General features: G+C 40.7%; 1 protein-coding gene across 6 annotated transcripts in view; it reads right to left on the bottom strand.

Moving 5' to 3' along the window:
- Window positions 1-23,042, bottom strand: part of nrxn2b (neurexin 2b) — a 572,664-nt gene that overhangs the window by 359,254 nt on the left and 190,368 nt on the right. For all 6 annotated transcript variants that reach the window (XM_017033577.2, XM_025054502.1, XM_025054515.1 and 3 more), the window contains exon 4: window positions 18,943-18,960. In XM_017033577.2, the coding sequence (XP_016889066.1) occupies window positions 18,943-18,960 (18 nt within the window). The remainder of the gene's footprint in view (window positions 1-18,942; window positions 18,961-23,042) is intronic.

Here is a 23,042-nt window from a genome sequence, read left to right as displayed (position 1 = left end):
CTTGGAAGGGAAGCCCCATTAGTCTGGAAACGTTAACACGCGTCGGCTCGTATGCATGGATGAATGCACTCGTGCCCACACAAACTCTCTGGCTTCCTCTCAGACTCTAATTGCATTTTAACTAGCCTATCTGTGTGTTGGTCGGTGTTTGCGCCGTTCGAACATAGAGAGAGAACATTGGAGGTAAGATCAACTTGGATACGCCCAGCAATGGGTCACACAATGGCGGAATTTACACTTGCGTTCATACCTTTGGGTTTGGGGTCCTTTCTACATGGAAAGAACTCCATACTAAAACATTCGAAAGCAGAGGCACCTAAAAAGTAGATCACAGTCTACCAGAAGATCGCAGAGAGAGAGAGAGAGGGCTGCCAAAATAGTGTGGGCACCTCTGACCTGGAGCAGAGATTTTAAAATTGGGTGAATGTGAGCCTGCCTTACAGAGTAGGGGAGGAGAGCCAGCTCCCCCCCAACAACTGATAGAATGTATTTGAGAACCTTCTATTTTTACAACTTTTTAAAAAGGACATTCATAAAAGATTCTTTGCAATGGCAAATCATTTCACTTCATGCAGGCCTTCCCTGCAACTCTTTGGCGCCCCCCCAGGGGAGGCGTACCTCACCCATTGAAAAACCCTTATCTATAGTGGTCAAATTACAATGAGCCAATGTCCAGTTATGAGGTTTGAGACTGTGCAGTCTCCCTGGTGCAGCACTTGTGTGGGCCATAAAACAGACCTTTTCTCATCAAGTTAAAGAGGGCCGGGCAGCCATCATTGTCAATATAAGTGGTTTTCAAGTGCTTAGATCATGGGTCTAATGCTGGAGGTCAAAGTGGTGTACAAGAGACACTGAACTCTGATCTGTCCTATCTTTATCCACTGTTACCACACACATCATAGCCACAGTTTTCAAACAGCACTCACTCTGAAGCCGTGACTGAAATACGAATAATGATTTGCAGTGTTGGGGGGGGATAGTTTTTAGAGGAAAAAGTGAAACAAATTATGCATGGTAATCAATAATTGAGCTGGGATCAGTAGCAAAGTTGTTGGCAAAAAAAAAAAACATTGTGTTCCCCGTCTTTGTCTAGAATAGAAATTAAAAGGCAGACAAAAGGTGTTGTCTGAAAAGAAAAACCAAACACGGAGAGACTAATAGAATAAAATGTAAACACCCGCCATCCCACGGAAAAAAACAAGACCAACACCAATCTGGAGTGTTTCTTAAAGAGTGTGTTTACACCATCCCCTGTCATGCCCACTGTGGCAGCAATCACTGACCAAGTGGTTGAAATCACAGCGCTATTGTTTGCCCAAAAAACCACAATCAGAGCTCTATTGTCAGAAGCTCTGTTGTACAAAAAGCACACGACTCCGCAACACAATCAAACTCCTTTGCCGAGTGAGCCGCAGTCTTTGTAACACCCTGTTGCAAAGACTGCGTCATTGTCCGCTATCCATTATTGTCCACGGGTTTCTGGGGACCATAATGGATAGTGGATCACATGGGAAAATGAGCCTCCAACATTCAACTGAAATCACATAATCTCATAACAAGGAGACTTTGTATTTTTATTTCTGATCTCACCAGTGTTGCCAGATGGACAATAATTAACGTTTTTTTTGTGCGATAATTTGGCCCTCTGTACGATGTGTAACTAAAAATCTAAAAAGAAAAGATGGTAGTTAATTGAGGAAACAAAAAAAGGAAGAGAAAAATTAAAAAAAATAATTTGTCAGCTGGCTGAGACTGGATGCAGGGTCCGACAGCAAGGCTTTCTGTCATTGCAACACAGAGCTAGTGGCCAAAATATTAAAAATCATAGTTAATCAAAACAGGAAGAAAAAATAAAAAAATCAAGTCAATGAAAGGCTATGACTTCATTCCCAGCTCCGACTTCCGAGATAAATGGTTCATCACATGGGAATCTATTAAGTACCAACGCCACAAAGCTGTGAGTGTCTGTTAGACACTTATAAACACTAGAGTGACTATTGCACGACAACTAACTTTTATTTTTGGTTATTAATACCTAATCACGTTATGATTGTACTGGTCCGGCCCACTTGACATCTGATTAGATTGTATGCGGCCCGTGATCCAAAAAGAGTTTGACACCCCTGTCCTAGATACTTTAACCCCATAATATTTTAGGGCTATGCTGTACCTAATAGATGACATTCAGGTTGAAATTAACAATGTCTTAGTTTTAAATTCAATTCCAGCTTATTGACTATTATTTTATAACATCAAGTTTGTTACATATTTGCATCATTTAGTCTGGTGTTCTGCCTCGATCCCTTTACCTTAAATGCAATGCGTTCTATTGTATGCGGCCCGTGATCCAAAAAGAGTTTGACACCCCTGTCCTAGATACTTTAACCCCATAATATTTTAGGGCTATGCTGTACCTAATAGATGACATTCAGGTTGAAATTAACAATGTCTTAGTTTTAAATTCAATTCCAGCTTATTGACTATTATTTTATAACATCAAGTTTGTTACATATTTGCATCATTTAGTCTGGTGTTCTGCCTCGATCCCTTTACCTTAAATGCAATGCGTTCTCTGTTTCGGTCATGGTTATGGAGGAATTTAAAGAGGATTTGAAATAATAATGTGGCTCTGCCATCAGCTGGGAAGGCGACACACTGTTCCTCCCAATCAGAGCAGAAGCTTCCGATTTAGCCTCTTCCCAGCAACGCTGATTAGAACCTGTTTAAAATGGAGATTACATAAAAGAGAGGGACTGTTGTGATGCAAACTGGAGACTAGCAGCAGGAAGGACGAGGGTTGAGACCCACGAATAAAGTTTCTTGTTAGATAAGGATTCATATTAACAACTGTAATACAACTAACATTTTACTTTTAGTTGAGGGAACGTCCAAAGAGCAGTACCAGAAAGTAAGAAAATAATTTTGATATTTTGTTTAAATCAACCAAATTTATATTTTAATGGCAAAAGCTACAGGGATTCCATTGTATTGTAAAGTATATTACAGTTATTTTCCGCTAACACAGCAAGGCTGTCGGGCTATTGCGGTGTCTTTGATTAAGCACCCAAAGGCTAAGGTGACTAAAAACCTTATTGAAGAAAGTTTAACATCTATGGCTCAGTGTGGCATTATGGGTCATTAATGGAACATGAAAAGTTACCGATGTTAGTTGGACAACTTTGTTTTTCCCCACTATTTTTCATTCACTACATGTATATGTTGAAATAAAAAAACTATTTAAATGCATTGTTCATAGTTGATTTGGGTAAACTAGTAAAAATTAGTGAAGGTCATAATTCTTAATAAAACAAGGAGCTAAAATGCTGAGGAGACCTTTACTCCGTCCTTGTTCGTAACAAGGACTGTGCATTTTTCAAATTGTGATTATTAGTTAAAGACACTAAACTGATAACAAAATCGGACTTGACTTTGTTTCCATGGCAGCGAGTCGGCCCGGTGAATATTGCAGCGGCTGCACGTCACTACGGGGAGCAGCTAACTGTCATAAACAGCCCTCTGTAGCCTGATTAGCTTCAGCGGTGATGCTGTGTGACACTAATGGTGTCTACTTTGCATCAACATCTTACTGGGAAAGTAAACAAGACCAAACTCTGTGTGCATCTTTAATCCCTGCAAAATACATAACAGCTCCTGTTATGTATCAACAGGGCTAATTTTTCAACAGCTTCCAGTGTTACACAATACTCACCTCACACACTTGTATTGGAGACGGTGGTTTTTAATGACATGTCACTGCAATTTTATTCACATGGATCAAATGGACTACAGATCCATTCATCCGTTATCTACCAGCTAATCCCTGCTACCTACGGGCGTGAGCGGGGCATAACTGGGACAGACAATCATTCATGGGTCTACTACATTTTGACTGTTAAAGACAGGGCCTCGACTGAAGTTTTGAAAGTAACTCTTCACATATACAATTCTACACACCACTGTCAGGCCAAGATGCACAGTAATAATAAAACCACCAGCTCTTTATTGCTTAACTTTGGCTTATACTTTTGAATATTAACCTGGAGATTTTTCTTTATCATTTAGAAAAAAAGTGTGAAAGACATGTCTACCTGCTGTTATTGGTCTTCCGGACATTTTTCTTTATCATTTAGATTTTCGATAAAAAAAAACATGTCTACATACTGTTATTGGTCTTCATGTTCCAAAAAATACACACAAAAATAAATAAATAAATACGTACATGTATTTTTGTCACGTTTTTTTTTCAATTGTTTTCATTATGAATTTTGATGAATTCTAGTCATTATTAATTATGAATTATCTAAATCAACAATTGACTAATCTGATAAAGATTTAGTTTGAGAGCTGTAGTGTTAACACGTTCAACAGAAACCACAGAAGTGGCTCCATATTATAGCATTTATCATGCCTGCCTTACACACAGAAGGTTCTGGGTTGGAGCCCCAAAAGAACCATGCACTTAATGTCTATGAAGATTCTCAGTCATCCAGGTCATGGTCAAGTTTGAAAGTTCTGTGAGGCAACTGGACGTGATAAAAGAAGACGTTTCACCTCTCATCCAAGAACTGAAGAAACTTCTTGGATGAGAGGTGAAATGTCTTCTTTTAGAAAATTAATATCACGTCCAATTGCCTAACAGAACTTTCAAACTCACACACTAAATGGCATCTCCTGTGGGAGCCTGTCTGGGTTGTTAAGGCTCCATACAGCAATATTTACACAACATTCAATATAAACTATATGGCTTTAACATTAAACTTGTTGGTAAAAAATGTGACCTTTACCACGTGCAGCTCTCTCACTAAGACACGGAGTCAAGATTCTTCCCCCATCTCCCTCCTAACACAGCACATCAATGGGCTAAAATCCATTTCAAATGCTACAGAATGTGAAAACTATATTGTCTTGAGGTCATGTGGGACGTAGCTGTGGGCTAGTCAGGAAATATCAGTGTCCACTGCCATTCACTCAGCCACACACTGGGGGATAAAGAAACACCATATAGGTGCAAATGTGACGGCTTTGCATCAACTACGTACCTGCACCACCCCTTTATTCCACACACAAACCCAAACGGCCCGGCAGTTGGAATCACATAACACAGACCCCACAGACATACAATGATGAAGATGTTGTGTAAGTCGCACAGAAGGTCATCCACTCCGAGAGCCATTAAACCATGTTACACCATAAAGACTGTATGTCACACAGGCCCCTGTGAATCAGAGCAGTCCTTGGTTCCAGCCGCAGGCATTTATCAAAGGTTTCTCTTTGGATGGCACGGTGTCCTTGGAAGAAATTCTGTTCTTCAGGACGGCACGCACAAAAGCAGTCAACTGCTTCAATTTTCATGAACTGAGGTTTACTGGTATATTCAATATACACTAGCAAAGAAGAAAAAGTTGACATACCTTTAAAACGGACACAAAAAAACCCTTTAAATTATCTACAGAGAAAAGTCTGTTTTTTTTATAAACTAAGGAGAATGACAACATTTGACAATGTTTAGGAGTATAAAAAATATACAGCACAAAACAAGAGTGATTTATAAAAGCAGGCAGTCATTTTTTTTTTTTTCAAATTGGATTCCATTTAAACTGCTTGTAAACAGCTAAGCTGAAGTAAGAAATCAGTCAGCAACACAATGACAGGAGAGTCGTCAATGCCCACACAAACTTTGATTGCTTTTCTTGTTTACTGTGGTAACAAAACAGAAGTATTAATCTTGGCAGCGGTGTCACTTGAGTTTGATTTTGAACCACTGTAGTTCATATTTTGTTGAACAACTGGTGGTCTTAGACATCTGAGGGCAAATCATGAACTTCTGTCTCTCAAGCAAAACAGCTTCACAGCCAGATCAGACACAACATGGAGTCTGCTCATCGTGGACCTTTAATAATCCATTGAATCCATTCATCCGCCCATCCAACCATCTATCTATCCAACCTTTCATCCATTCAACCATCCATCATCCATCCAACCTTCCATCCATCTATCCGTCCAACATTCATCCAACGATCCATCCATCCATTACTAACCACTTATTCCTCTGCAGGATCACAGGCTAACAGTGGGGGAGGGCAGGTTACACCCTGGATAGTTCACCACTCCATCGCAAACCCACAATCAAAGCTAGGGTCAATCAAGGGTGTCCCAAAAACATATGCATGTTTTTGAGCTGTGGGAGGACACTGGACACCTCATGACCCCCCCCCTCCCCCACCCAAAAAAAAAAACAAAAAACAAGGGAATCTAACTTGTGAAGGTATATTCTTGCCATTTGCCATTGTGTGGCACCATTAACAATGAAATGAATGATCATAACAAACATAATAATACGAAATAATAATAATAATAATAATAATAATAATAATAATAAAGTGGCAAATATTAGTAGAATGCTTGTCTCTACAGCAAGAAGATCACTGGTGCACATGTTGGGTTCTCTCCAGGAACCACAGCCAAACTAAAAAAAAATTGCACATTAATGAATAATAAATGAATACTAACAACAATGAGGACTAAAGAGAGATAGAGATACAGTCACAACCCTTCACTAAAGGATAAACGAAAGTTGGTTTTTTTTTTTTAAATAAATTACATCTGCAATACGACTTGACCTTTGACCCTGGTTTGAATTTTAGTCTGAAAAGTGATAGGTCGCTAATCAGTCTCTGGCCCCAAAGTTTTTTTTTTTAATAGGAATTACCAATATGCTGCTGTAATACCCCTCATTCCTCCTGCCACTTTCTTCTCCACTGTGTACTGCCCAGTGATCTCTCACTCCCTCTCTCTCTCTTGGACTCTCTCTCTCTCTCATGATCTGTCAGGCTGCCGGTGTCTCTTAAGTCACTCTAATCTTACAACATCAGCTCTGTAATGCGTCTCATTATGAGTGGTGGGCATGGCAATCAGAGTTATAAACCCCTCGCACCTCCCCCTTCCTTAGATCCACTTTGAATCAAGCTCCTGAGTACTCCAGCTCACAGTGTGTATGCATATATGTGTGCGCGTGTGTGTGTGTCTGAGGTAGGCTTGGTCTAATGCCACATCTCTTATCATTCAACGTGCAAAGTCTCATTTCACACACTTCAGTTACGTATAAATACACCGCAGCCTTTCAGCTAGCATGAACTGCAGCGGCTAAATCTGCCTTCGGAACTGCTCCGCGATGATACGGACTGCGTCGCATAAGTCGGAAGGTATCCTTCACACCTCGGATAAGTTTGATTAGAATAATTTGCAGTGTGAAAGTCAAATGTAAAAAAAAAAAATACCCAAGGTCCTCTCTCTGAAATAATGATGCTGTTTGGGTCCAGACGCTTTCCTTTGGACCACTTTGTGAGGGAAAAAAAATCACATGTCAACCTACAGTTCATGTGTGATAATTAAGCTGGAAATGCCTGCGACCATCAGCGGTGTTTGAAGGGTTGTTCAGCGCACACACACTATATCTTAATTATCATGTGTTGTGCTATTCAACAAGCACACATCTCACCTCTTATTGCCCAGTTTTCCCATGTGGCAAAAGTTAAATAAAACCTTTCTATATCATTGTCGTATATCTGTGACTGTCTACTTCATTAGCTAGTGCTAATTAGAAGAAAACAAAAAATCGCAAAACCAGAGGAAATGAAACGTCAAATGGAAACAGTGCGGGTGTGTGCATATGTTACTACACCAGGTGTGTTCATAATGGTATAATTTACTCTGCTATTCTATCGTTTACCTCCTGTATGTTGAGTGAAAGTGAACATATAATTAGGCTGCATGCTAATGATTGAAAGTTTCAATAACTTTTTTTCTTTTAAATGAACTCTTAAGGGGCAGTGGTGGCTTAGTGAATAAGGAAAGTGACTAGGTTCCGGAAGGTTTCAGGTTCGTGTCCACCGGCTGCCAAGTTACCCCTGAGGTGCTCAAAGCACGGCACTGCCCCCACTGTTCACTTTGGTGATGGGTTAAAAGCAGAGGTCACATTTGGTTGTGTGCAGTGTCACAATGACAAGTAGTTCACTTTCCACTTAAAAAAGAAAAATATTTCTAAGTTTCTAAGTTATTAACAGCAGTGTTGTGAAAAATATTTCTAACTTTCTAAGTTATTAACAGCAGTGTTGTGTAACCATTTGGTCCGTATGACTCATTTCGAACGTAACAGGATGCTAGTTTTACGTTTTAAATAGAATTCAGTAAAGGATATTTAATGTTGCATGTAAATAAAAGATAAAAATCCCACCAATGTCTGTCAGCTTTCTGTTGGTTCACACGGTAGCCGAGTAGATCACGTTTACGTTGTTAGCACGTACAGCCTGTCTTATTTCGATGAGCGTCAAGTCGTTCCTGTCTGTTCTCATTTCCGTCTCAGGTGGTTTTTTTTTCCAGACTGTGTTACATGTCTGTCAGCAAATATCAGATTTTCTACTTGTTGATTTAAAATGTGCTCGACTGTGTGTCCACCGTGGAACCGACAGAATTTTGTACCTCAGCTACGGAGGCACAAAGCGGACAGGCACAGCAGTCAGGTGAATGATGATGACTGCTTCTGTCAAGGAACATATTTTTAGCATGGTGTGCAAAAAAAAAAAAAGTGACCACAGAGTGGCCCTGTGCTGGCCTCACGTAGGGTGGTGGAGGGCATGATGACGCACTATTTATGATGTCACCTGTCCTCTGCATCGGACTGGATTGAACTGGTTGGTGATTTCACAGTTGTGATCACACACACACACACACTCACTCAGACACACGACTTAGTTGCCCTCAATAAATCGTGCTGCAGAGTGACACGGACGTCACTGAGCACTACACTGAAAACACCACATTCTGTAGAATTTTATTAGAATCAGACACGCAGCACTGCACACATCTGTGGTGTCAGAATTACACAACGTCTCAGTAATACTACTTCTACTAGTACAGTATTAGTATTTTACTATGATTGGAACTGATAATGATGACTCTTTCATGATTGGATGACCTAAAGTTATCAGTTCCTGATATGGGAATTTATTAACTTAATGTACCAGACTTGAAGGTAAACACCACTCATATATCTGCCTTATAAATACATACATACATTACATACGTAGCATGGGACAGTGCCATGCTGAGAGCACCTGAGCGGCAACTTGGCAGCTGGTGGACTCGAACCTAAAACCTTCTGGACCCAAGTCCGCTTCTTTAATCACTAAGCCACCAGTGCTCTCCCCCCATCAAAAAATACTTAGTCAACGCGAGCTTGTGACCCGCGCTTACTTGGATTTCCTCGTTGGCGGGGGAAAGTTTCAACCCCCGGGCCCCATCACGAGCGGGGCTCAGAGGGTTACCCGCGCCTCTCGGCGAAGGGTAGACACACGCTGACTCGGTCAGTGTAGCGCTCGTGCGGCCCCGTACATCTAAGGGCATCACAGACCTGTTATTGCTCCATCTCGCGTGACTGAAGCTCCACTTGTCCATCTAAGAAGTGGGCCGCGGGCCGCGGGGGTGGCCGCGCAACTAGTTAGCATGCCAGAGTCTCGTTCGTTATCGGAATTAAACAGACAAATCGCGCCACCAACTAAGAACGGCCATGAACCACAAGTACTAGTGTGATAAGCTATACTATTTGCACTATGTTCTCTGTGCGCAAAGTTCACAGATTTTTCTAACAGACATAGTATTCCGTCAAAGGGTTTCTCAAGTTAAAAAAAAAAAAACGATGGCAAGAACATGTGATAAACAAAACAAAAAAAAAATTCAATTGATATGTCTCAGGAAACCAGCATTCATGTGTGGACATATATGTGGTAAACAAAAAAAAATTCAATTCATATGTCTCAGAAAACCAGCATTCATGTGTGGACATATATGTCCAGTACCAGATGTTTGCTAAAGCAGTAACAAGCACTCTGGACTCAATGAATATTAGACGTTATTAAATTAATGAGCAGAAAATCTGCAAAGTAAAACTATTCCAGGTTCAAATCAAATCAAATATGTAGGCCAGAAAAATTCCATCAAGTCATGTTTATAGTAAAACAGGAAACAAATACTTCATATTCTGTTTAAATCTGTTACCACTTTTTTACTACACTGCTCCAAGACCTAATTCCAAATGAAGTCTGAAGGTTTATACTGACAAACATTCCTGTTATTTTTTCAGGAATTACAGCCAGCGTCTCTCAGGAGACTACCACAGAGTAAATCTTTACACCCCTATAATGCACGTAAAGACAGATAAATAAAGAGAAGTGTTGTGATAAAAGCCTCTGCCAGCCATCAATATATAGACCCACTCCATCATCCACCATAAAACAAGTAGACAAGCACCCCACGTATCCACCTCTCTCAGCTCCTGGCTCTAGTGTTTTGAGGTTTTTTCTTTTTCTTCTATTTTACAGTATAAACCTGGCTGCAGGATCAGTGGACTAGATAAAAAAGAGCGGTACAGAGATCTGCTGCAGTGTGAACAAGGAAGAGTTCCAGGCCAAAGAACCAAGTGCAATTTCACAAGTGCTTGCCTACAAAACCACAGGGCGGTGCAGACTATGAAATGTATAAACATTTCACAGTAACAAGTCACAACCTGAGAAAACCTATCTATATAAATAAGACCGTGATATATAAAAAAATATATATTTTAACCATAAATCATTCTGTCTTGATGATAACTGAGATATTGTTTTCAAATCCAGATGGTCTAAACCCCCAAGAAATATTCAAATAAAATACATTCAAATGCTAAATCACCAATGAAGGTATTATTTGAAATGTTACTTGTAAAAAAAAAAAACTTGCACTGAAAACATTAAGAATATGTTTACATTATATGTAAACATAATAATAAATTAACATACAAATAAGGGGGTTACAGAATAGACATTGAAAATGTGTTTTATTATTGAATCCAAAGGCCATAAATAACCATTAGAGAGTATTGTTACACATTAATGGTTAATTCACTAAATATAGGCAATTTATTATTATTATTTTATTTTATTTGTTTGTGCAATAATTTACTTTTGGTAATAATAATAATAATAATAACAATAATAATACATATTATTATTATTGTTACTACTACTATTATTGTTGTTGTTCTGACTGTGCTTTTTTTTAAATTATTTTTTCTATGATACCAAAATAAAGAAAAGCTGTCTGTTTCCATAGCGATCCATGGATGGTTGGTCTTTAAATGGAAGCCCTTGCTCCGGTGCATGCTTTAGCTCAGTGGCCACTGTATGCCCCCTGCTGTGTGTGTGACTTGGGCCACATCCAGACAGGTTGATTCATGGGCCTCATCCTTCCTGCTGTGCACCTTATTGATCAGCCAGGCTGTGGGCTGTGGGCTGCTGCTGCTGCTGCTGCTGACTGTGGCCTGGAAACCTCACAGTGGTTATCAGCAACAGATGAGCAGCGGCTGTGGCACGCCGGAGCGCAATGATGGGGGCATAGAATGCACAGGCAGCGGGATAATATCCACTGGGAATCCGATTCCCGCTCGGAGCACAGTCGTTGATTACATGTGGGGCTAAAAATGTTACGGTAACTGAAGCTCAGGTGTGTGATTTGTGTCGACTCTACTAGGAATTCTGAGTAATTAGCGAGGCATTGTTAGCAAATTCACATTCACAAGGTGATCCTGCACTTCAGCCACTTAACGATGCACGACTTTTGTTGTCTTCGAGTTAATCGCATGATTTTTTTATAGAGTTCACAAATTAATGCATTAGGTGGAAAATGTAAATTCTTAAGTAGGATTTCCATGACTAATACATTTTATGGGTGAGTCAAGTAATTGCAAAAAAAAAAGAAATGGTCAAAGACTTAGCCCAAATTTTCTCATTGGTCGAGGCATATGTCAAAGACCCCAAATTTTCTCATTGGTCGAGGCATATTTAAAATATATATATATATAAAATATTGAGTCCCACAATGGGCAATTTCACAGGCTGAGTTTTTGCAACCTACACAAATGGTCCCATTAAGTATGCCACACAGGGGGCGCCATTAGGGATAAGTGGTTCTTCTAGGGCTCGGGCCCAGGCCCCTCTGCATGTAAGGCAGGGAAGCTAAGCACTAGACAATCAATTCTAATAATAAGATACCATAAGAAGCCCTTTATTTGTCGCACAGTGTGGAAATTCACACTGTTGTTTTTAATTCCTTTAAGAATATAAGCAATACCAAAAAGATTTTTTTTTTAAATCTAATAAAAATAATACATTAATTGTAATTAATTAATGTGTTAACACGATGATAACTCTGTATTTGAGGATAATATTTATTGCATCTGGAAATTACAATTATATAAAAATGACTCGGTAACTACAGATCTCATATTTAAGATTAAATAAAGTGTGTTCAGTTTGTAAAAGTCCAAGTTTTACATATGTACGTCTCTCACCTTGGGCACTCAAACTTTATCTCTGTTTTATTATAATAGCTTTTAATTCCAGAGGGTTCTTTTTTTTTCTCGGTAACATACTCTTTCTGACTGTCACTTTTTTTTTTCCTTCCAGTGACAGAAATAATCTTTTTTTATTCATGTCTGCCTTCGCAGTAGAAACAGCACACAATCTGATCCCTTTTTCTTAGCTCCACGTTAACACAGGCGCGATCAAATCTCCGCTTCGGTGACGTATAATTTCATGTCAGCCTTGCAGCTCAGGTTACAAGAAGATAAGAGACACAGGACGGAGTTTGTCTCAAAATGTGCCACAAGCTGGGGTCTGTTATCATGATACGTGGATGCACTGCGTCACTGCACTACACGCTATCTGTGTCATGTGAATGGGAATAACAGTAGCTTATACAGCATTTTTTTTTTGTAGTTGTGTTATTTAGAATGTGATATAATAGCACCCTGGACTCCAAAGTGGGGGGGTGTGTCCCCTGAGAGGGGCAAGAGGTTTGGGTCAAACAGCTGCGATATGATGATTGTTGATTATTCCAGGGTTATCACAGAAAACAAAACATCTGACATGGAGTCACAGTTTACCCATCACGGCATGAATGAAGTCCTGCACAATACGCAAGTACAATAAAAATACAAATCATTCCTTTAACTAAAAGCCTTTTGATTTCAAGTTCACGTGTAAAATTGTGACTGAATCACCATTTTCTCCTGGGAGACCGTCACGACTTTTGACTCCGCAGCACCAGCAACAAAGCCAGCCTACAGGGTGTTGCCATTTAAATCGCCGACACCTGAAGCCAACTAAAGTGCGGCACCGTGAGGAACCACCAACTATGAATGTGGACCACCAGATGAGCTTAATCCGCCCACGTCTCAGACACACTTATCTTTGGACGACGCTGCTGTGTAAAGGTCGGAGTTGTGTGCACACTTGATTAGCGGCTGCAGGGCCTGGATTGTTTGCCACCGACTCTGTCTGCCATTGCATCCGCAGTTCCACAGTTTCCACAATTTCATCGACCCCGAGGCGGCACAGTCACCAGGCAGCCGGTGTTGATCATGTCGAATATGTGTATCCGGCGTGTGTGAGTGCATGTGCGATAGGGAGAGCAGGAAAGAGAGAGGATAAATTCCAGCTACAGGGAAATATTATTTTATTCTTATCTTGGACTATTTCCTGCAGGACTGCCTGCACTGTTAAACGCACACGATCATATTGGATTGGTGTCCACATAAACGCTCACACCATCCTGCCGTGTTGAAGACAAATGCATCGCTGGTGTCTCAAAGTACGGGGTGGGCCCTCTTAGGGTGGCATAGTGCTATTGCGAATTGCAAATGAAATTCTATTTCAATAACTCATTTTGTTGTGTCGCACTGGGGAGATATCACACATTTTTAATTGACGTTTCCCTCCGTTCCAGAAGAATAGCAGTCCGTGGTGTTCAAAATACAGTGTAAATTTGAAGTCATAGCTGTGAAAGACTAGTCCTTTCTACAAAGACAGGGACCGTTAAGGACTTAACGCACGTCAGCCCCAGCAGCCAAACTTTTTGTACATTTGCTTTGCAACACAACGCTACAGCCGGTGAACAGCACACTGATAGGAAATGCATTATTATTATTATTATTTTGAATTAAACTGTTACTACTGCGTGCGTTATGCTCCGATCCATACATATCAAGAACGGCCAAATGTAATCAAATTAAAGAATGAATGTAGTCAGTTATTTCCATGCGAGCTGCACTAATGCGTACGACTCTGATGGCCTGCGATAATGTATCCGATTGTCCCTGGGCAGTACCCAGCACCAGCTGTTGGTAATAAGCTGTGACTTTTAATGGACGCTCCCTCTAAGCTGTGGAGCCACAGGGCACTCGAGGCTCATCCACAGCAGCGGCTCGGCGCTATAGTTAGCCGACGTGCCTGCTGTTACCGTATTACAGACACATTACTCTGCCTCCTACCTCTCCTCCCCTCCACCCCCCCCAACCATCACATACTAGCTCTGCCTGTACACCCACTATGGAGTCAAATCAATCTAATAGATATGCAGTGAACCTGCTGAGCATTTTAATCAGTGTTGAGCTCGAACAAACGCAGTGGGACACTCTGTGAATCAGTGGCAGAGTAGAAATATGAGAACGAGAATGAGGTTTTCACTGGTAGTTATCGCAGGGATTAGCTGCACAGTTAGCAAGGGGATGAAAAGATCAAACGAATCAGTCGGACTTCTGCTGTTTCTACAATTTTTTAATGTCTTCTACTGTGTCGGTGCTAGCAGGTAACATATTATAACCTGTCGCCTGGTAAGAATATCTTACTTTAGCTAAACGTTATCGAATAGAGCTAAGTAAGTATTTAAGAAGTAACAAAAATACTCTAAGGATATTGATTGATTTATTTGATTTTGTCTATCTATCCATCTATCTATCTATCCATTATTGTTATCATCTATCGACTTAATTCCTCAATGAGAATATAGAACAAATGATTTAAGTGGCAACTCTTTTGCCCTTTGGGGTAAAGTATGTGCCAACATTTGACCTTGGATGTCTTCACTTTAATAGTCAAAATGAAGCATTTGCATATGTGTAATCTGTTGTAAACCATTGGGAGCTTCTACAAGAACTGGTCAAAATACAGATTACAGTCCAAGAGAATTAGGAGTGTATGTTCTCCTCCTCAGTGCCATGTGTACATGAAGACAAAGAAGTGGATGACAGCAGTCAGAAGTGATGACATGAAGACAAAGAAGTGGAGGACAGCAGTCAGAAGTGATGCAGCACCACAACAGAGCCAAAGGAGGCGTTGACACATTGGATGAGGTAGTTAGCGCCTACTCATGTAAGTGAAGAACAGGGGGGGGGCAAATGATGCTCTGGTATAGAATGCTGGATGTTGCCAACCTCAGTGCATTACAGTGCATGGGGGACACGCCCCCACTGCAAAAGCACATCATTGATGCCATGAGAAGATGCAGGAAAGATGCTGGCTCATCTGTCAAAGATCTAGCTTCAAACTCATCAGCCAATCACTGACATGTAAACAAACAATGCAGGAGTAGCATTTTTTTTAAACGCCTATAAACAAACCAAATTGCTTGCCAAATGCAGTGGAGCAGTTCAGAGCATTTCTCAGGGCTTAACTGCAGTCGTCGCGAGCAACAAAGACGGTGCAGTCCACATTTTATTCACACACACTCGGGCAATTCACTTACACTAAATTAAATGTTGGAAATCAAATCAGAAGTGCCAAGAATGCTGATTTATTCACTTCATCCTAATCCCAACAATATGGGTTAAATTACGATCGCTTACCCGTGGGCTGTCCGTCACTTTTCACCTAATAAATTTGCGTAGCCAAGCAGCCTTCCACGTGTGCTGTGCCAGGTCGCCGTGATTTAAGCCTCCGTTTTGTTAAGACACAGTGAAGCATAAAATGGCACAAATGGTGCCTAAAATGGAGCAAATGAGTGACTGTTTAATTGCAGTGAGTTAAACTTGCTCCCCGCGGTGGGGGATGAGAGTCAGATGCCCTGAGTGGTAATTATCTCAGGTAGCTATCTCATTACCACCCTCCTTTAGTATGTAAATGTGACCAAAGGCACGGTTGTTTCATTGTGATTTTTTTCTTTTCTTTTTTTCACACTCCCCTGAGACCGTGCTGTTCATCAGAAAGCAGAGAAAACAACTTAAGCACCAGTTGTGTTTACACAGATAACACTGCGTCTCCAGCGCCTTTGTGTCTACATTTGTGATGAATGTGTGAGACTTGTTCAATTAAGTCGCCAGGTCGCTGCTATCAAACAGAACACTGCACCTCGCTGAGCGGCCTTTTAACGATCAAGGTGACGACAAGGATTTCATAAATTATGGACGTTATGACCCATTTCAGTATTTACAGCCGGGCTGGTCCATCAGGTCTCTATGAGCTCAGACTGAAACCAATGAAGTTTTAAATTTGATCAGTCTAGTCGGTCAATCAATTTGGGATCATCTGTATCTTTTTTTTTTTTTTTTAATATGTACGATGCAAGGTTGGGTAGGTCAAATATTTGGACTTTCCTTGTCCTCTTCCAAGACCTCTTATATAATATTATTATATTCTTATATCTAATCATAGAATATACCAAGCTAAACCAAGCCTGTCATACATCATCAATAATAAAAAATAGTACTAGACAGCGTGTCATGTGGTAAAACCGGGTCACACAGAGTCTGAATCCCTTGATTCCTCATTCACACTGTAGATTTGTGTCCTTTACTGAGCTTTGTCTGTCTCCTTTGTGATGAACATGTCAATAACCCTGCAGCCTCGGCTTAAAAAAGGATTTTTCTGGCACTGGCTAACCTGGAACTGACAACCAAGGAAGGGGGAAAATGGGAAGAAACGAAGAAAGAGATGCTAATCATCTGAGGAGCTGAGCAGCTGTGGAGAGATCCACAGAACAACAGTTGGGTTTTTGGAAGGAGAATAAAATGTCACCAGAAAAATCTGATCTTTAGTTGTATCCCACATGTCTGGCTTTACCTGCCTGTTAGCAAAAATCAAACCTAACAAATACGTGGTGAGCAACCAACACAAGACAATGGAAAAGTGACGGGTGTGAATGCTATTCAACGAAGGTCAAACAATTCACCATTCTACAACACCAGAGTCTGATAAGACGTGGTTGGTATAGTGGTTAGCATAGCTGCCTTTTAAGAATTTAGCATGGCTTTGTTAGCAGATTGATCAAAAGAAGAGTTAATTGCCCGATTTTGTTTTGTGTATATGTCTGTATTTCTACAATAACAATAAATGTTATATATAATATTCCTGAACTGAATCAAACAAACCTACACAAAAACAATCTGTTAAACTAGCTCCCGTGCAAAATTTCTTTTAATGTCGGACTGAGATTTATGGGAGATGGCGATGTAATGTCAAAGACCCCCTGTATTTTCTTCTCTTTGTCTAGCCCAAGCATTGCCAAACTACGGCGCCCCATCAAATTCTAGGACCCATTGTGGCCCACGCCTGGTCTATCCCATTTGTTTTTTGAGGGGAAGAGGGAAGAGATGGACGTGGCCTAACATCCACCACAGCCCCCTTTGACTCCCTCACCCTGTACCACCATATTGTCCAATTGCTTTGGACAGTCAGAATCTGTCATTAATATTCTGAGGACATCAAAACGCTGGACTCCAAATTTACTGGGCAAAGCCTGCCAAATACACAAAAAACATACAAAAAATGTCTGCATGAGGAACAGGAGGCGAGTCTGCATTATTACAGCAGAGAACTCATGGGGGGAAACTGACAAGGTGGGACTGATTGAATGTCTTTTTTATCAGAACCGTGCGAGAATGACAATGTGGTTTTCCCATAATGTGGCACACATTCTGCTGCAGATTATTGCGGCGTGTCCATAATGCATAGCGGCTACTGCAGTGAGACAAAGACAATTATTAGGTGGCGAGCGATAATACTGACACATCACTAAAGCGAGAACCGGCTGCTGCTGCAAAGTGCTGTGGGCGAGAGTTTCAAACTCTAAACCATATCAATCTCTCACCGTTTGCACGAGCCGTTGTCACGTCCCATTAGTTTGTCAATCTCTGTCCTTGTTTCCCATCACAACCACTGCACTGACTGGTGTCTGCTAAATCAAAATGCTACGCTGACAGCAAACTAGCTTCGGCGTGTCAGCACATTCACAGATGAAGCGCTGAGAAGGATTTTAAATGGTTTTCACTTTTCATAGGAAACACTGAAAATGAGATGTAATTCCCAGCATATGTCATGTTATGCCTTTACAACTTTCATGCAATGTGTCGAAACTGGTTTGAAAATATCCATAATGATGTGCATTCTGTGTTTGGTAACACACCAACACTGTCACAACGAGGGAGAAGCAACAAGGTTCACTTCCAGCAGCTGTGAAAAAATATCCCGTGAACCTACGTCTGCATAAACATAGCACCACGAGTGTGACACTGACATCCATACCTCAGTGTGTGACTGGCTGCGTCGACGTGAGTCACTTTCACAAACTTCATGAACTTGAAATTGACACAGGAATAAGTCATTGAGTCGTGTCTCCTGATAAAGCGCTCGGCGCAGCATGGCGGCCTAGCACAATGCGATGACATTCAAAGCCAGTCGTCCCTGAGCTTGCACACTGCCGAGTCACTCTCTGAGACTTTTTCAAAGTTTTGAATTTGGATTTATGAAAAGTGTCTTTGCCTTTTCATGGTAAACAGTGAGAAACTCTTCGCCAATATATAACAAAAATCAATTATAAAATAGTAGCAGAGTGTGTGTGTGTGTGTGTGTGTTGAGTGCGTTCAGTAAGGAACAAAAACACTTAGAGAAAAGATATTTGTTCAGGTTACAGCTTTTCAAAAAACAACTACTGGAGTTAAAAAAGATAATTGGCATTTGTTTTGTGAGCATGAAAAAATAAACAAACACCAAAAACCACAAAAAAATACAAATAAAGTGAGGATATGGAAAAGATTGCGGAAGTGTTACAGGAAACAAATGAATGATTCTGACTTACCGGTTTGAGATAAATCACCTGTAACAGGAGAGGAGAGGGAGAGAGAGAGAAACTGATTAGTATAAAAGTCTGCATAGTTATAAAGAATACAATTACGCTAAACATTTCTTTTAAAATGGGTAAAACTTTTAGAAGATATATTTTCACACAAAAGTTACTTTTTCTCGGTTTGATTTTTGACAAACCATTTGTTTAGCTGCAAATAACTACAGTAAATACTCTTAAAAAACTTAATTAAGTTTTGTTTCTTGAGGGAATGAAAGCAAGTAAATTCTGATTATTAAATGAAAAATGATAAGCACATTCATACTTATTAATAGTTAATGGGAGCAGCATCACTGGGTCAATTTGTAGTGTGCTCAGTTGCAGATTAAATTGTCGACTTCAGTCTTTACACAGAAAACGTCAAAGAGTAACAGAGGCAAACTGGACAAAAAAACTAAAGATACATAAAGTATTGTGGTGATTAAAATTTAAAGCCCTTAATACATCATCTAGCAGTTTATCAGACTAACAAATAAAAATTTAAAAAAAAGTGAAAAATAGTAAAGACCAAAGATAATTGATCACGTAACACTTAAGATTTAAGATACTGTACAGTAGCCCGATGGTTTTTAAAGTGGGGCTAAACTCAGGACAACATTTTGAAATTGAAGGGAAGATTTTTTTTTTCCTCAGGACAACATTTTGAAGTTGAAGGGAAGATTTTTTTTTTTTTTTATAACCATTTATACTGAACCATACCACACATAAACTGCCGTAATTGTCAGAACATTTCCACCTTGTGTGAACACCTTGTATTCGATATACAGTACAATCATGTTCATTGATAATTATCTTAAGATAAACAAATTTAAAAACGATTGAAAAGTGAATAAAAGTAAGAAAACCCATTCCAAAAGTTGATGTTGTTTACACATTTTGCAGCCTTGTTTTAGGGTTTGCAAAGAAGGTTCGCGGCCAGAGGTTAATCCTGATTGAAAAAGATTGGGAACCCGTGCAGTAGCCTGTTCAAATCCAGCGTCATACTGAAGTCACACTGTGTCACACATTTTTGTTGTTCTAACTATCTATCAATAGAAGCTTGGTCGAAAGCTAACCCTACGAGAAATGCATTACTTCAACTGAAGGACCTTTCCAGCTACAGTCCAGTGAGCGGCTATTACGTTGCAGCCAGCTTTGAACCAAGCAGTCCAGGACAGACTGTATTCCAGATTGCCAAATGGCTAACACTACTGTACATGTCTAAAATGAAAGGAATCCCCTTTACACCCAACATATGGAGAGCTGCAGAAATGCCAGGCCAAGCAGATGGAGCACAGTGAGCTCTGCCTTCGAGAGCCTTAGTCTTCATCTACAGTCTAGCACCAAAGCTGAGACAGAGCTAACATTTCCAAAGTGGTGAGTGGAGTCCACGCCAGCCACGGTGCCAGAGGACTGAACACAATCAATAGGCTCCAGTCTCTCAGGCCGTGTTCGCTAATATCCTGGGTTTTGACGCGGCTTTCTCTCGCAGGCCCCGGCCGCTCTGACATCAAGACACGTGTTTTAACACATGCACCCGAAGCCTGTCGAACAAGCAAGTATTACTGTGTGTGAACTAGCTTTAGATAAAGATGAGGCTTTATGGGGGGCTTATGCCAAAAGTGGTAGGCGGAATTGAGCGTCAGCTCCACATGATCCACACGATCAACGTACATGACGCGACAACATGCAAATTCATACCAGGTGGATCTTCTGAGTCGACACGGAAAAGGCAATGAAACGAAAGAGAATGTGAGGCAAATTAAGTTGGAAACATTTAACTTTTGAGGCATTGCACCGCAACATCTATTGAGCGACGAGATTACCCCGACGTCAGCTTTCTAAAGTAAGCAGTGTCGGTTGTGAACGATGGTGAACAAGCCTGGGCATGGGTTAAAGTTAGCCAGGAGGTGGGACTCTCTGGTAACTTGTGAGACTTTCTGTCAGCCTGAGATACCGCTGGAACAGGCTGTCATCCAGACAGAGCTCCTGGAGGCTCAGCTCAGTGTCTCTCCGGAGGACGTCCTGAACCCAAACATGGCGGCGGCGGCTGCGAGTGGTTTTCCGCTGCGTCTGGCACAGTAGGTACAGTGCAGCAACAGTGGCTATCTCACCCATGACCGACTTGCAATAAAAAGAGAGCCGGTAGAGAAATGAGGGGACAAATTTAATTCTCCTGCACGGCCTATTTTCCCCCCGGAGCATCTAGTGCATCAAGCGCGACAAGCGAATAAGACAATGATCCAAAAATGATCAAGTGGCACAATACAGGGGTTTCAAGCACAGCCTTAGTTGGATATGGTTTCCATAGCACATTCCATAGCTTTTGCTTATGTTTTATCCCAGGGACTGGTTAGTTATCCCGTTTACTAGTAGTGTAAAGAGATTAGTGGTATGTTGCGTTATTACTGTAGAACTCAGGCGAAATTGGCATAGAAGATGTCTCCTATTCTTTTTTTATTGTATGTTCGGAGGCATTTTAGGAGACTCGTCAAGACATTGAAATAAAAGGAGGTTGATACTTCAAAGGCAGGGCAAGGCGGAGGTTGATACTTCAAAGGCAGGGCAATGCTTTAACAGCGGACGGTTGGACATTTTAGGAAACAGTGACCTATACTACAATCGAACTGGGAAAATGTGCAGACTAACCCGCAGACCAGCCCACCAAAACAGAGCAACTACTAGAAATGTCGACTTATTCTTTTTCAAACAAATGTATTATTTATGTAGGGCAGTGTTTTTCAACCTCGGGGTCGTGACCCCACATGGGGTCTCTTGGAATACAAATGGGGTTGCCTGAAATGTCTAGTATTTGATTAGAAAAAATGAGTTATAAAAGATTTTCAACTTATTATTATTCAGTGTTAAATTATAATTAAAAACACCTCACACAATCTTAAACAACTGTTTTCTTTAACATTCATGAATATAAATGGCGCATCTTGATTGACAGCTTCGATCACGTGACTTCACGAGTGACAGCTACTAAAAAGTTTGGCAACCACTGATCTTGAACCGTTGTTCTTTGGGAATTCTTAGTGCATTCTTTCAACTTGAAAATAAGTTTCTGTTGTTCTTTGGGAATTCTTAGCGCATTCTTTCAACTTGAAAATAAGTTTCATTCAGTTATGTTTTTATTTTATTACTTTTATTTTGAAGGTTATAAGATCACATACAGTTTAAGCAATTTTTTTGTTAGATTCTGGGGAAATAAAAAAGTGAATATGTAGCTGCCCAGATTGAAAAAGAAATCTGAAGATTACGTGTACGTAAAGACACAAGAAGAGCTCTGTCAACCTCGTATGAAGACATGCATCGGGGTAAAAGTGCTTTCATGTGATGTCATGTCACGGCAGCGCCACAGACAAATAAAATGATGACAGTGTGTCATCTCTGCAATGCTGGACACAACGCTGAGGGCAGAATGATTTTATTGACAGTACATCATCCTGAAAAGTTGAAGGGGCCTGAGGGCAAAGCTGTAAATTCTCCGCTGACCCCTGTAGTAAAGTAAATAACCGCAGCTGGGTGCCGGCAACAGTTTGTCGCGGAGTATTTCACGAGGGAAAACACGCTGAGGCGAAGGCCGCGATGCTGCTGTGACAGCAACAGCACGTTATGAAGCTGTGTTGGCTCTGGTAGGTTTTCAACACTACCTCGGAGACTTGAGATCACACGCAGCAATGCATCGGACTCTTTGTGACCACGGTGCCACAGTGAGTAGGAAATCTTCACCATGGGCACGGTCACACTGACTTTACCGCAATTTTGCCTCAGCAGCAGGAGGCATCGACCCACCTCTGCCGCTGACGTAACGCTCCGTCTACAAACACAGTCCACAAACTGAGCTGCCAAGTCATGCAACCCGCAAAGAACTATCACTGATGAGTAAGAGTGCAAAGCAAAGGAAGAAATACATTTACTTTGACATTAAAGTCAAGGTAAACTACATATTTTACTTAGTTTTAGTCTCGGGATATGAAATGTTCTTATTTACATTCCATTTCATTTTAACTCCTAACTAGAATTACGGAGGGGCCAGGGGAGGGGGGGGGGGGGGGGTCAATGTGTTTTTC

This window comes from Cynoglossus semilaevis, chromosome 1, assembly GCF_000523025.1.
Source record: "Cynoglossus semilaevis isolate Cse_v1.0 chromosome 1, Cse_v1.0, whole genome shotgun sequence".
Lineage (NCBI taxonomy): Eukaryota > Metazoa > Chordata > Actinopteri > Pleuronectiformes > Cynoglossidae > Cynoglossus > Cynoglossus semilaevis.
Note: the sequence above shows the minus strand (reverse complement) of the source record. Positions and strands in the feature narration are given on the sequence as shown.